Consider the following 16278-nt stretch of genomic DNA (forward strand, 5'->3'; position numbering starts at 1 on the left):
CACTAGTAAAAAAGAGAGCCCCAAAATCCGATAAAGAAGTACTTTTTTGGGTTTCAGACAGGGTATTTTTCTTTAGGATTTAAACCAGCAACAGTAATTCTACTCCACAAAGGTAAAGTTAGATTCATAAACATTAAACGAAACTTCTGAAAAGGAAGGTCTTTATGCCAACCTAAATGGTAGTAGAGAAGTCGGCTACCACCGCTTTCTGTGATTTATCAGTATAATTTATTCGATTAATCACTAAATTCAACAATTTGGAAAAAAGTTTGGTATACTATACTGTGTGACACTTTCTTAGTTTCATCATACTTATCTAATCAAAAAATGCTTCGGATGCCTCTAAAAGGCCGGCACCAAAGCTTACTTAGGTTTGTCAATCTTATATATCTTGATGACATTATTATCAAATAATTTTCATTACCTGAACTATGAAATGTAGATATTAGTGGATAAGCCACCATTCAGGTTATTCCGGTACAGTTTTATCATTGTTTTTTTATTACGAATTTTAGAGTGTTTAAAAATTACTGTTCTGTGACGTTAAACATTGTTCTGAACCATTAAACATATTCCTTATTATACCATTAAATATATTCCATATGTAACTGTTTATGTACCTATCCTAATATTATTATTACAATGTTTCTAAGAAAAAAACTAAATAAGCGCAAACTTATTACAAAAAAACAAAGGCTATGACCTTCACTTTAATCCAGCATTTCGATTGTAGCAGTGAAGATTATAAAAGACGGGCGTGTAGTAATAGTTATATAGAGAAAGTACAACGTGTAAAATATCTGGACCTTTTTGGTGACTGATGAAAATTTAAATTAATAAAATCACGTTCAAATTCAAATCTTTGAACTTAGCATTTTAAGTAATAGCCTCTTAAAATGCTAAAAATAATATATTATTCATTAATAAAATCTATCATGAAATATGGTTATCTGGGGTAATGCATCAAAAATTACGGAAAATACTTTATATGGTGCTTCGGGAGGAAAGGGAAATATTTTTGGAACATAAGGTCAAAATAACATAAATTAACCCATATGTTTTAATCCGATTCTCAACCATTTCAGAAATAATCGGTTCTAAATTTTTTTTGTAAGATTTTTTATTTTAAAAGCAACACAAACAGACACTATTAAAAAAATAAAACTCCACTAATTTAAAATGTTTTCGAAAATACCCCCACCAACTCCAAGGCAAGCTGCAGCACGTTTGTTAAGCGCTCGTGTTGCACGTTTAATTGCTTGGTGATTGTTTTTAATAATATTTGAAGCATTCAAAATTTGATTATGGAGTCCTTCTACATTCCAGAGGCAATAATCCAGTGGATTTAAGTCTGGTGACCTCGGTGGCCAAACATGAGGTCCTCCTCTGCCAATCCAACGATCAGGAAAACGATCGTCTAAGAAATTACGCACTCGGCGACTAAAATGAGGCGGGGCTCCATCGTGTTGAAAATACATTCGGTGTAGAACAATTAGCATTTAATTTAATAAATTTAATTATCAATCAAACTAACAACCATGCTTGTCAAAACTACCAGTCAATTAAAATAGGTATTAACAAACAATGATGAAATACCTGCAACGTGAATTAGAAATACAGAGAACGTAATTATTCAAAAATTTACAAAAAAAAAATTTAGTAGAGCTGATTATTTCAGAAATGGTTAAGAATCAGATTAAAATATATGGGTTAATTTATCTTATTTTGACCTTTAGAATATGTTTCCAAAATAATTCCCTTTCCTCTAGAAAAAGCAAGAGAAAGGATAGAAACAGACATTGAAAATTTACTAAGCTAATAAATAAATGCTTTTTACCAGAACTAAAGGCTTACATGGTGATTAAGAGGTAAACCTCCTCCATGTGGTGGTGCTCCATGTGGACCAGGTAGCGCTCCATATGGCGAATGTGGAAGTTGAGGTGCTGGAGGACCCTGCATAGGTTGAGGGCCAGGAGAGGCACGTGGCGGTTGTTGAGGAGATTGAGCCCTCGGGCCAGCTTCTAATTTTTCTGGAGGCTCTTTGGGTGACACACTAGACGCTTGTGGGGATCCAGCGGAACCCGCTGGTGAAGTGTCCATGGGTTCAGGCTCCGCTTGTCCGTTTTGCTGTGCATAAGCATTGGCGGATGCGGAAAGTTCAGCGGTTCCATTAAGGACCGGTTTTTTAGGTTCCTCGTGGGTTCCTTTGGTGCGTTCTTTTTTAAGTAAGTCATACTGCTTTTCTACCATTTTTATGAAAGTGTCTTCGTCAACTGCAGGTTTGGAGTGCTGTAAATTGAAAAAATAGAAACCCTTAGCAAACCAAGGTTAGCTGGCCCATTACTTTTCACAGGACTGTGGAAAATAATTCCATTTAATAGCCATGTTTATTTGATCAGCTCTAAAATGATCAATTTCTTTACTTTATAAACATCCAGTTTCTTATTATCCAAAAAGAAATTTTTGAGCGAAAGAAATTTTAGAATTGAAGTGACCTGAAAAAACTTACTGGCAGCTTAGCTGATAAAAGTACCTAGCTGATAAAAGAAGTTGAACACATCGATTTTATGTTTTACTGCAGTAGTAGTATCTTTTATTTATTAAATGCGAAAATTACTGATGTAATGACCTGAGAAAATAATTCTTTATATTTCGCAGCAGGATTAGGAACTTAAAAATTATTTCTAGCAATTTGTTTTAACCACTTTTATTAAACGACTTTTTCCCAAAACTCCTATATTATTAGAGGCCCAAGTATGGTACCTCGCCACATTTGATAAAACTGTATAATAAGAAACCGTAAAAAAACACAGAATTAAGAAATTATAAAATATTACGCAAAAATAATGAGTGATATAAAATTAATGCTAATATAGTTCCGGTCTCAAAAATATAATTGAGAAACTTTTTTATGGCGTTTTTCAACTTTGTTTCACCTATAATAAAGGCTTCTTTGATTAATATGAACGACTTTTTTCAACTTGCTCGAACTGTTCCTTAAAAGTTATGCAATTAAAGAGAGCGGCTATAATTCTTCAAGTTCGTTAAATTCGTAAGTTAAAAATTTATATAGTCTTGAAATATGCGCATTAAAAAGTAGAAGTTACCATTGCCAAGTGGAACATTAGCATGACAAATTGTTTTAAGTTAATATCGTAAAATGTGAAGACATGGTTTAGAATACCATTAAAATTGTACATATTTCGGGCTTTATTTACTTAAGTTGGATGAGGGTTTAAGTAAAATACAAGCCGCTTAAATCTTTTTTTCTTTATTGCTAACGTTTCGGGCTATATTAGCCTTAGCCCCTCTTCAGGCCGAACAGAAAAAATGTTTACAGTATAATAGAACATTGGTGGATCATTTCCATTATTACAAGATTAATGTTGTTGCTTACACATGAATACTTTGGTATATATCCTCAAATTCTAGACACTTAATGGAATCATCAAAAGATACACCAATGTTATACTATCAAACAGAAGCCTTGATTTTTTCTGTTTGCTCTGAAGAAGGCCTAATATAGGCCGAAACATTGGCAATAAAGAGAAAAAGGTTTAAATGCCTTGGATTTTACTTGATCCCACGTCCAACTTAGCTCTTAAATCTCAAAACAACTAAGCTGGGTCACTAAAATAACATATTAATATAATTTCGATAACAATTGTGCAGTTTACCCAGGCAGATCTAAACTTAATTGTTATTCTAACTTTACATAATTATTTGAAACACTTTAGGGAAATAAGTTTTTAATTTCTTGAAAGATTAAGAAAGTTAAACGTCTCCTTGGTTCTTTAAATTATTAACTAAATTATCTATTTCGCTGTTTCTGTTTCTTTTATAGTTTCCAAGATCAAATATATGCTCCTTCAAAATGACCCCATAATCAAATTAAAACCTTTCAAATTAGATTCCTACTAAAAGTATGTTTTTACCTTGTTGAACTTAAATATAAATTAAAGAACTACACTAAATACCAACAAAAATGTGTTCATATACTACCCATGTCGTTTCATTACCTTTACCTTTTTCAGTTCCTCCTGGAACTGCTCGCTACTCTCAACGAATTTTCTCTTTTTGGCCTCGAATTTCTCTTCGATCTGTTGCAACTCGGCTTCAAGCTTCTTTTGGTGCATTGTAAGTGACTGTACTTGTCTCTACAAGAACAATTATTTTTTTCAATATTAAATTCGAACGAACTTTTAACAGTTAATTTATGGGTTATTTTCAGAAAATAATTCAATCAAAATACTCTTTATTATTTGAATACAGATTATAAGTATGAAGATTTAACAAAAGACTATTGACTAATTGTCCCTATAACATCTTCACCCTTTTGTAACATGTCATATTACAAAAGGGTGTTTCTGCAAGGACGTCCGATTTGAATTTGCCGCCATTTTGTTTGTGCAAGTAGAATAACTTGCTTATAAAGTAATATTAAAATGACCACTATTTAATTATTGTGAAAACTTACTAAGGGGGAAAACTCAAGTGGGGATAATTATGCAGAAACAGTTCACAAATTACGTAAGTTGTTTGGTGACAATATCGCGCCTAGCGAGGCAGTTCGCCGTTCAATTTAAAAAAAATGAGGTAAAATTCGCATTTCTGAAGCTGTAACGCCCTTATGGAGAAATCATAGCAGAGGTTTAAAGAAATTTAATGGAGCTATCAGGCTGGTTAGGCACTTATCCGGATTTGATCATTTGGTGGAGAAGGATCTATATGAGCTCCAGTTAATAAAAGACGTAATTAGTAGAGCAACACAGGGATCAAAGGTGTTTACCTCGATTCATTTCAAAGAAGGGTTTCTACCATTTTTATAAAGGTATTATCATACAGAGAAAGCGGAAGCACACAGGTGTAAAACAGCATTTGAGTATGATGGTAGAGTCTATGAACGGAACAGCATGGTTATGAGATTTAAGAATTCCCCGCACATAATGGAGAGAGGGATGCATAATATTTTAGGCGAGTTGAGACGGAATGTAGTAGAAGTATACATGGATGATATGGTTATACAAGCAAAGGACGAGAAAAGTCATGACGAGGTATTAGAGAAAGTTGTAAAGAGGTTTAAAAAGCGTGGTTTGAAGATAAGTCCGACTAAGATTTGATTTGCAACAAATGTTGATCGAATTGATTTGAAAAGATCTGTGTTTGCACGCATACAAGGTTCAGTTGACCAAGAAATCAATGGCAATAAACCATGTTCAGCACAGTGGATTGTTTAATTGAGCGCTGGAACACCACAAAAATAGATAACGATTACTTAAAGATAATATATGCTCGCATTTTTAACTGAACCATGACAAAAAAGGAAGAATAAACAGAATTCCTCGAGTAATACTAGAAGATTCATCCCCCGCGAGTTACCGTTTGGTGCGCCTATTAGACAGGGACAGCGAAATGTGGAGTGGGGTAACGCGAAATGGAAACAGAGTTTCAGTTGCTTCAGTTGGACCCAATTTAAATTGATATGGATCCGCCACATCAAATCAAAACAAAATAGTTGAACGCTTTAAAGAAAAGATAGGGCGCATTATTCGCGATTTCGTTTTGCGAAAATATTATCCAGAATTTTAAGAAAAAGATGACGATGTCCAAGAGATTTGGTGGCTACCTCACTAAAAATTGTGGTTTTGTTGAAAATTGAATCTTGCGCTCTTTTTGAGACACATCAACTATATTGGTCACAACTCCTTAGTATAAAAAATTATTGAGAAACGTATTTAAGTTACATAGAAACTAAACTCAAACATTAAAATTCCAAGCGTCATGCTTGAGGAGGTCATTTGGTCATTCGCCGTTAATTTTTTCACTTTTTTTCTTAAATTGCGTCTCCATATTAATTGGGATTGAAAAATATTAAATATATCTCTTTTCAGATAACAATTAAAATGCCGTTTCAAAATAAATCAATAAAGTTCATGATTTGTTTTTAAATAAAAGACTGTATGCAGATTTTGCCTATGGGGTAAAAGGAGAAAGTGGGATTTGTTACATACACTTAGCAAATTATAATCTTTTTCCGTGGTGGAGTGATTTTTGTCAAACCTATTTTCTTTATTATTGTGGATAAGTACATATTTAATGCGTAAGTATTATTATTATTAACACTATTTTCACATATTCCGGACAGCAGAATTATGGAGTTTGAAAGACACATATTTAGAGTGCATACATCATTGGAAAAGAGTTGCGGTGGAAACGACGTTGTAAGGGATTATCCTTTGAAATTGGAAACTTTTCGAATAATCAATACTATAACGCAAAAGATCCATTATACTTGCATTTTTGACTTTTTTAAGTATTTAGCCCTAATGTAACTAAAAAAACAATTGAAACTAATTTTAGTTAAATTTGGATTACCTACATGTTAATCTTTAATTAAGAGCATGTTTGATTGTTTTAATCTTCTAAGTAATAAGTACCTTTAAAACTTGCATTCTCCCAGTAGTCACTACTGATCGTACGTCGGGAACGACAGAATCCGAAAAAATCTCGTTAATTAGCCTGTGGTTTCTGAGATATCTGGCATAGGCAAGATGTTTTACCGAGTATCCATCATCTTGGTCTAAATAAAATCACAAAAATAAAAAAAAAATACAAAGTAAACAAACAAATACCGAACCTTCTTCATCCTCAGCAGGTTGAATTTCAATTCTTCTGTCTGCAGATTGCTTCGATGAACTTGACACTCTTTCGTGAGTGTCTCCATCAGTTCCTTGGGCTGCTTAAATATCAAAAAGAGACTATAGCTACGACCCCAACAGTAAGTTACTAGATTACTAATAAACTACTTTTTTCAAATGTATATTTTTAAATGATACATTTAAGGATTAACTACCAATAAGTTTTTTAATGGTTGAAAGGGTGAAATGCTCTATAAGGATAAGCATGTCGAATTTACCCCTAAACGAGATCGGGTTAGTTATCATGAAAAGGAATTATCAAATCAAATTTCCCCCAATTTTGAATCCCTATCCTTACCCTTATAACTGTGTAAAAATGTGTTTTTGTCAGTTCTGTTGTCTATTTTTTTCTCACGAATGGTTCAAAGAAAAACGTTTAAATTTTAGTCCGTCGTACAAAATTCAAAAAATAAAACCAAATAGGAATTAAGAATGAGATATTCTATACAAAGTGTGGAATAAGCAAAATTCTACACAAGTAGAGATGTATGTTGCCCCAGGTGTTCGGCGAGAGGACCGGGTCTACGAGTGGAGAGTTTTTAATTAATTGCATATTTTTTGATAATTCATATTTGTTTGTAAAGGGCCACTGGTCGGAACACGACGTAACAAATCTATCTATCCCTCCTTCCCCTAATTACGTAACATAAAGTTTTTTTTGATATTTAAGTGTTTTTGTACAGCATGACGTGATAAGTTGTCATTTAATTATTATTTCTTTGCACTAGAGACCTTTTTCATTTGAGCAAACCAGCAACTCGAGATGATTTCGGCCAAATTAGGTAAACGCGTTCCGAGATTGGTGTTGGAATAGCTTATAGATGAGACAAACAAAATCATGCATCACGGTCTTCTCCACTGGATTCGTTCGTTTCACGGCGTAATTCGCCGAAAATGAATGTGAGTCATCCAAAGCAACAAAATCGAATTCGTTTGAACTGGAGCTCATCTCATCTTCCTCTGTATTTAAGGACTCAAACACTTTTTATTTATTACCAAGACGTTTCAAGCGAATGCTAGGCTGATACTGACTAAAGAGAGCGATGATTTGACTGTAATGTCAGCAGAGCCTAGTCCACAAGAGTAATTCCAAGAAAAATGTCCTATCACACTCAAATCGGCAGGGCGCTGTATCTGCGCCAGTATAACTTTGGTACTAGTCACTTTGTCATACCAAAAAAACAGTATCCAATATTTTAAGCATAATATTGTTTCTTTGAATTATAATTATTTTTCAAGATCAGACCTGATGAAAATCCAAGTTCCACCTTAAGAAAAATGGGTTTAACAGAAAAAATATTATAACCAATATGAACACAGCTGATTAGAACTGACCCTGCGGATAAGTACATAATGTAAACGTAGTCTACAATGTATTGCAAACATGACGCTAGCCATTCCCAGGCAGTCAACGTGTTTGCGTACTTGTTAAACGTTAAGCTATACAGTTTTTAACAAATCGCCTTAATCCCCTCCTCCCTTCACGTTACGTGCCCGTGAACGGCCCTTAATGGCTATGAGAGGGAGGAGATTGTTGGGGAAAGGTTAGGAATGGCTAGTTTAACATGTTAAGCTATGCAAAATCGATTTTCCTTTCGTGCCTTCCTAAATTTATAAAATGATTTAAAAATCAAAGAAAAAATCCTTAATGTGTGGCACATGAAGAAAGTTCTTTGCAGTTTTTCTCAAACTTTTTTTAATAATGCATTATCTACAAAAAAATTATTTGTGTGTCTTTCATATTTTTTCTCTTTTTTCTATGGGTCTAAATCGAAATAACATTAATTAGGTTTGCTGATATATTTTCTATATGCATACAAAAAAAACTTTTAGCCATCTTCGATAAAATCAACCAACTAACCAGACCAACAATTTTAAAGTTTAGCTCCCTAGTTGTGCTATATTTACTTTTTCGTTATGAACTCAATAAATCTGCAAAACTATGTAATTTCTTTTGAAAGCAGAATAAAACTTGTATCATTAGAGATGCAATTATTCAGGATCACTAAATAATCAATCGTTAGTTGAAAAACATATGGTATTACCGATTTCCTAAATGTTTTGATCACAAAATCTATACTTACCAGATTTTCCCTTATTTTTGGCTTGAATATAAGCCTGATATGCTGGCGAGTTATGGTATGTTTTCAGACTTTTCTCGTACTCTAACTGTAACACGAAATATAAGCTTTATTACTTTCATACCAAAAATTTTTTTTATTACCTTTTCAATTTCATACTCTTCAATAAACTCCTGTTTCTGATCCTCTGGGAGATCCCTCCACATTGAACCAATGATTTTGCCGATCTCCCATAGCTTTAAGTCCGAGTTTTGAGCTTTAACGGTATCCCATACTTTACGACTGTATCTCATATAGGGCATAAGAGGTTTTTCGGGTGCTTTAGGTGCTTTTAGCAACTTAGTCTCCGTTTTCTACGAAATAAACACGTGTTTTCTTTAATACAGGGGAACGCAAGTAAAATAGGGACAATAAACTTACCCCCTTGCCAGTGCCCACTTTCTGTGGAATAAAACCTGTGTTTCCCGTTGATGGTGTAGAAATAAAGGGATTTGTTTCTTTCTAAAATGAAAAAACACACATGCGATGATTTGATCGTTGCTATCGTCGCATTGATTTTTTGCAAATAAAAGGATCATATCATGTATTCGCTCCTTTTATTAATTTCCAATAAAGTACCAAATAACAAGAACTACTATATTATTAAAAGTACACTACGTAGTGGCGAAAAGTATGGAAATTTATTAAAGCGGCAAGTTTATTTGTGTCAGCAACTTATTGCGACACACACATAATTAGAATTGAAGTTAGAGCGATATTTATTTATTTTTTAAGGAAATTTATTTATTTTGTTGAGGTAAATTGCACTCATTTTTGTATTTTGTATAATACTGGCATGTTCTAGGCATAGAGCTTTTCTGGAAAAATGTGCAACCTTGCACCCTGGATCAATGATACTCAATAGTTATTTTTACGAAGATCTAAGGCGTCCCAAAGATGTTCAATGGAATACATCTGGGGATTAGGATGTACAGCTATATTTTAATATCTCGCTTATTTCTATTTTATTAACTTGACAACATGTTTTCGACTGTGTTATACTAAGATAGTAGGTATTTGGTGCTTTGTTCTAAAATTAACCGCTGGAAAATTAAATACAGTTCCATTTTTCTTGAGACCAAGGAAGACCATTCCATCTCTGATTTGAATTTAAATGAATTTCCAAAAAAATAATGAAATATTATATTGTTATACAACACAAGCACCTATGTGACCTAACATGTATGTCACTACATAAAATTTAATTTTTGACAAAATTCTAACCATTTTTCTCTTAAAAAAAACTCACATTTATAAATGAAAAAAGAAAATCCCTTACAAGACACATTAATGCTTATCCAATTATAACTATTATTTTATAAGTTATAAATTAATTTGGCCTGTAATGGTTGGTAATAATATGTTGCCATGTACATTAATCCCAGTTCTCCGATAATGAAATGTTATTTTCTTTGAAATATTAATTTTATGTACAAAAGAAAATATATATTGTATGAAAAGGCGATATATTTAGACTATGTTATCATTGTATATAAATAAGTGGAATTCAATCTATTTTTTTAATTAATAACTTAGGGGTGTAATTTTGTACTACCCTTATTGGCCCAAGATGTGATTGATAAGCCCTATCGCATGCTATTATACAATTAGTTAGAAAAAATTCGAGAAAAGATTTATAGAAAAACAAGTCGGCATTATTGATTACCAAAGACTGTGAAAGATAATTAACTTCTTGTGTATATGTACTCACGTGAGAAGATGATCCGGATCCCCCTGAAGCTTTGAGTCTCTCTACAAGAATTACGAAAATTTAATAATTAATATTATATTATAATATTTATACCTAAATATTGACAAAAAAACATAAGACTATACTATGGCATGCCCTAAAATTATTAAATAACAGTACACCTACCTGATTTAGGTTAAATTATTTGCGAAAAAAGCGATCTAAGTACCAACATTTTAATAATTAATTATTGAAACTACAGGAAATATATTTGCGTGGATTAATAATAAATGTTGGTTTCAAGCAATTTTCACCTGTGAGTGGTTAACCATAAACTTTATTTTATTGAGAGTAAATGTTTTAACATTGGGGTAACTTTTAAAATACAAAATTATTATTTTAAAAGACTTTTGTGGGCTGGCGGTTAACGTGAATAATGTTTTTGGGTATTTTTCTGCAAGTTTGTGACTAAATATTAAATTTGTGTGAATTTTGTAAAAGATAAGGCCTATTTATAATGTTAGAGCAATGTTCTTAAAATTTCTTGTAGTAAAATTAGTACACATCTCAACACTTGCTACCGTTTTATAATGCAATTAAAATAATAGAAATTATAATAAATAAAATTCTATTTTAGCTATAACCTACAATTTAAAGTAAAGTTATCAAAATTAATATCCATTAGGTTTGGTTATTTTAATATATTCAACTTTTGAGTTATTTAACCCTGAAAACATACACAAATGGAGAAAGTTTATATTTGGTCTACTGTCCCTGCTGCTTATTCAATTGGATGCAATTTATCTAACTCTTAATAAAGCTTAAAGAAAATTAAAATACAAAACAATGATAAATATTTTGTACTTAAATTCGGATTTGCCAGAATATAAGCTGCTTAAACACTATTTTGCATTGTCTTAATATGCAAGCTAAAATTTCCCAAAATATGAACGAAAATAAAGTTCAGGGTTAACCAATTTACCTTTAAGTGAAAGCAAAGCAAATACCTTAAAAACCTATAAAGTCAATATCAATTAAAAAAATATTGAAAGCGTTACGAAAAATATATAATAAAATGCTAAACATGTATAAAATAGAATTTAGAGCAGTTACCTTTCAGAATGTTGAAAGTCACGGGAGCGCCAGCCGACATCAAATCTGAACAACAAACACAAACAAAGCATTTCATCAGCACTAAATCTACTTAAAACTTTTATTGGTAGTTTGAACTATTACCCGATTAATTAAAAATTGGTAACGTTACAAATAAACTAATGACATTCATTTAATCATATAGATTCACAATATAATCACACTTCACGTTCTGGCCTTAAATTTACCACACCTATCTGAACTTCCGAGTTTTAGAAAAAGATTTTTAACAGTATAGAACACAGAGGAGAAAGGTCCAATTCTAAACATACAATCAAAACTTTCACATTTTAATACAAACACGTCCCACTTAAAAAATGTCAGTCTACAAAATACCCAGTGACTTTAAAACTACCATTATAATACAATATCTTTTAAAGAAATACGATCCCATAATTTCTTTAGGAGGTATTGTATAATTACTAAATCTAAAAACCAAAAGACCAAATTATTGAAACAATTGTCTGCAATCAACCACAGGATTATCTTGAAATAAACTAAAATAACAAGAGAGTTATTTGAGGACCAATTGGTATGTTGAAATCTAAATTTTGGTGAATTAGCAATCCACTTGGTCTGCACAATTGAGGGAAAAAATAAATGCGGGTGAAATGGTTATTGGTATGTTCCTAGATCTAAAGTATTCAAGAACATAGATTGTAAAATTATTATTTTTTTTAAATTTGGTCTCTATCATATTAATGATTGTGGATAAGATGGATTGATAATTATCCTGAATTTTATTATTACCTGCACCTGTATCTATTTTATTTTAGTTCTTAAAATTTTTATTAAATGTCTATCTGTAGGTTCATAGTACAAAAACATAATTTAAGTAAATTTTGGCAAATTGTATGCCTAATAAATGAGTTCTGTATTTTTTTTGTAAAATGTTGAAAAAAAAAATTATTTGTAACATCACACAAATAGAATAGAAAAATTCCATCTAATCTATCAAAATTAAGAAAAAAGTCTTGGAAATGCTGTAAATTAATAATCTTTTATTGACACCTTGAAGTTATTTAAAAGAAATACTTACAACAAATTACTTTGGTATTTTCTTAGTTTGACTGCCATTCGGATTTTAAATGTAATAAACTATTAATTACTTAAAGTCATTAAAGTTGGATACCTAATTTTATTGTCATTGACTAATATTATTGCCTAAGTGATTAAATCTCAAGGCTTGTTTAACCACAGTTAAATGTTTATTCTGCTTGATTTTATTTTTGTAGTTTTTTGCCCCTTTTATAATTCTTAATAACAATAAATAAAAAAAACTTGAAGTTATTTATTTGCATGACTGATTCTTATAAGTAAGGTATATTTTTTTTTATATTTCCTATATTTAATAGTTAAACAAAAAATTATTATCAGTACTAAAAATATTTGTGGCCTATTAAACCTATCTGCCCAATTTTTATTAATAGTCATAAAAGTACTTGTACTAAACTACTTTTTAAAATTTTGACATTATATATTGGTAAAGATGATGAGAATGGGCACAGTAATTGGAAGTCAAGCTTCTATGTATTTTTTGTAATTCAAAATGACACGTATTCAGGTTTTTTCCAGTTTCAACACATGGCCTGTTTTGCAGGAAATATTAAGTTCAAACATTTCTAATACAGAAATGGACAAATTGATTTAAACTCACAATACCTAATATACCTATAGGTATACTTTCAATTAGAAAAACTAGCTTAAATGAAAATTTATCATTCAATTTAAACTTCACAACTAAATTAGTTTAATAAGCATTGATATTATTACAAATTTTGAACATTTCAGCATGCAAAAAATGCATGTTTTCAAAATTTAGTATCATAAAATTAAATCACTATAGCAGAGATGAGAACTTTCACCTTTATGGTTAAACATATGGCGAAGTTCAAATTTAAGTAAATTTCTTTGCCTTTTTCTAGATATTTAATAATTCACTCTGTTTAAGTACAAATAGTAATTCTATTATAACCATACAAAAGAGATTACATTATTTATTGTGGTAGTAAATAACGAACAGAGATAGACTAGAAAGTGTATAAAAACTGAATACATTTAATTATCAGTGTATAAAATCTGGTAACAGTACAAACTACTAACTAATCAAGCTTAAAAATTAAAAGGAATATTAAAATTAAGTATTTCTAGGTCTCTAAGAATCATGCTTTTAAATATTATGAAAAATAAATTTTATCTATAATCAAATCAGGTTTAGGATAATATTCCAATACTCATGCGATCTCAAGCAGATCTAAATCTGAAATCTGTTCAATAATTTAATACTTATAAATATCAAGGAGAATAGAGTTGAGAGCTACTAAAAAGTTAAATTAACTTTAAAGTTAAATTCTTACGATTTGAAGCTTGTGGGGTGGCCATCTGAATAGCTGCTTGTTTATAGTTTGCTGGAAGCGCCATTAGAGTCACTGTTGTTCCTGAAAATACACATTAATTCAAAATATTAACAAATTCTTAAAAAAAAAAATAGGGCAAAGAATACAATTTAATTACTATTTGTGACCTAAATTCATTATAAATGGCACCTAGCACATGAAGAGCATTAGAAATAGTATATAAGTACATGATCTGTTAAAGCAATTTAGTAAGGTTTTCTCAATCAAAAGCAGTGTAAAACAAATAGGGATCTCAGTAATCAAAAATCACAGATTAGAGAAAAATATAAAAACCCCATTTCCTTAATGTTCAAATATATAGAAGGAAAAAAGGTATGACTAATAGTGGAAAAAAAGCTGAAAATAGCCAGAAAAAGAGTATATTGTATTCAAGGTAACAGTAAAGTAACTACAAAATATTTAAAATCAAATAGTATTTTTTTTTGTTACTATTGGTAAATAATTTGAAATTTTAATATAATATTTAATTTTAAATAATTTCAAGACACATTATTACGTTTAATGAAATTAAATTTGAAAAAATAAAACTATAAACAAATTAAATGAATTTGCCAATGTTTTTTTGTATGGATGGCTTTGCTGTAGCAATTTCCCATTTTGTATTTGTTACTAATATTAATATTATTATTATTTAAAAAAAAAAGTAAAAATTATTTAAGACTCTCTCATACTCACATTAAATAGACATTAGATTGTGCTCTTTTGTAAGACAAAAACACTATTAAATAAGTAATGTGTCCATGCTCCCCAGAAACATAAACTGTACCTTAAATAGGATTTAATTAAAGAAAAATAAACATTTCTCCCAATTTCAAAATCAACCTCTCCTGCTACCACCTTAAGAGCATAACAATTTGGTAATATTTTTTAACTGTGTTATATGTTATATGACCTGTTATATGACCAGGTTATAATATGCCTTAGCCAATAAAAGCGTCTTTAGTTATATTTTAAATTTCTTAACATCCGATATATGTCTAACACATAGAGGAACATGATTGTAAATTTTTTTACTTATGTAAACTAATGAGCTTTTGGTAAGGGAAGACGTAGGAATAGGTAGGGGAACATCATTTACACGACGAGTCAAATAACCAGTGTCAGAGGGTAGTTTGAGAATTTTGTGAATAAGAGCAGCTGTTTCTAAGATAAAGAGTGAAAAAAGAGTTATGATTTTTTCAGAAATGAAGAGGGGTTTGCAAAAATCTCTTAACTTAGCAGAACACAGGTATCTAACTGCTTTTTTTTGAATAACAAAGACAATGTTAAGTAGCCCCTTATTGGTTAAACCCCAAAAAGGCAAGCCATACCGAATATGAGATTCAATAAGTGAAAAGTACACTGAACGTGCAACTACCCCTCCCAGCTCTTGTTTTGCCATTCTTATTGCAAAACATCCAGAAGATAATTTCCCCGCTAAATGTAAAATATGATCTTCAAACCGAAGGCGACTATCAATGGTAATTCCTAGGAACTTGCACTCTTTATTCTGCAAGAGGGAATTTCCGTCAATCATCAGACCCTGAACATCGCACTTAAACCCCATAATAGACGTCTTTCTTACATTAAACACGAGCCTGTTGGAAGCACACCACCCTGATAAAATCTGAAGGTCTTCAAAGATACAAGTCTTAATATAATCAGAATTTTTATGGCTCCATAGTATGGTGGTATCATCAGCAAACTGAACCACCTTGCCCTGCAGTTTCAATGAACTCAAGTCATCCACATACAGTAAAAATAACAGTGGTCCCAACACTGAACCCTGGGGAATGCCGCATTTTAGAGATCTAGAAGCAGACAAACACCCAGACACTGTAACCTTCTGAGTACGATTTGATAGATAGGACTCAAGCCATCGCAACGCGACGCCCCTAAAACCATATTTATCAAGCTTAGATAACAGTATTCCATGATCCACACAGTCAAATGCTTTGGATAGATCACAAAACACTGCCGCCGATGACTCTTCAGAATTCAAGGACAAATAGACACTCTCCAAAAAGCTAAAAAGAGCATCATGAGTCCCTTTACCGGGTTTTTAGGTAAGTATGCTCGAACTCTGAGTCTAGATCTGGACAAAATCTGTTTTGGGAAGTGTACGAAGAATTTGCCAGAGAAGGGATGAGCTCCACAACAACAAAAACCATTCCAACAACACTCTGTCGACTTGTGACACAAAATCATCTTCTAGAGCATAC

General features: G+C 31.5%; 1 protein-coding gene across 6 annotated transcripts in view; it reads right to left on the minus strand.

Moving 5' to 3' along the window:
* The window catches only part of LOC126741220 (pre-mRNA 3' end processing protein WDR33-like), a 28927-nt gene that overhangs the window by 9908 nt on the left and 2741 nt on the right, over positions 1-16278 (minus strand). For 2 of the 6 annotated variants that reach the window (XM_050447586.1, XM_050447589.1), the window contains exons 2-11: positions 14018-14098; positions 11622-11666; positions 10530-10570; positions 9200-9280; positions 8923-9132; positions 8783-8867; positions 6638-6739; positions 6438-6580; positions 4020-4157; positions 1855-2289 (exon numbers count right to left, since the gene is read on the minus strand). In XM_050447586.1, coding sequence (XP_050303543.1) covers positions 1855-2289; positions 4020-4157; positions 6438-6580; positions 6638-6739; positions 8783-8867; positions 8923-9132; positions 9200-9280; positions 10530-10570; positions 11622-11666; positions 14018-14081 — 1344 coding nt within the window. In that variant the 5' untranslated portion in view covers positions 14082-14098. The remainder of the gene's footprint in view (positions 1-1854; positions 2290-4019; positions 4158-6437; positions 6581-6637; positions 6740-8782; positions 8868-8922; positions 9133-9199; positions 9281-10529; positions 10571-11621; positions 11667-14017; positions 14099-16278) is intronic. The other 4 variants (XM_050447587.1, XM_050447588.1, XM_050447591.1 and 1 more) reach the window with 4 other exon arrangements.

The sequence above is a fragment of the Anthonomus grandis genome, chromosome 10 (genome assembly GCF_022605725.1).
Source record: "Anthonomus grandis grandis chromosome 10, icAntGran1.3, whole genome shotgun sequence".
Taxonomy (NCBI): domain Eukaryota; kingdom Metazoa; phylum Arthropoda; class Insecta; order Coleoptera; family Curculionidae; genus Anthonomus; species Anthonomus grandis.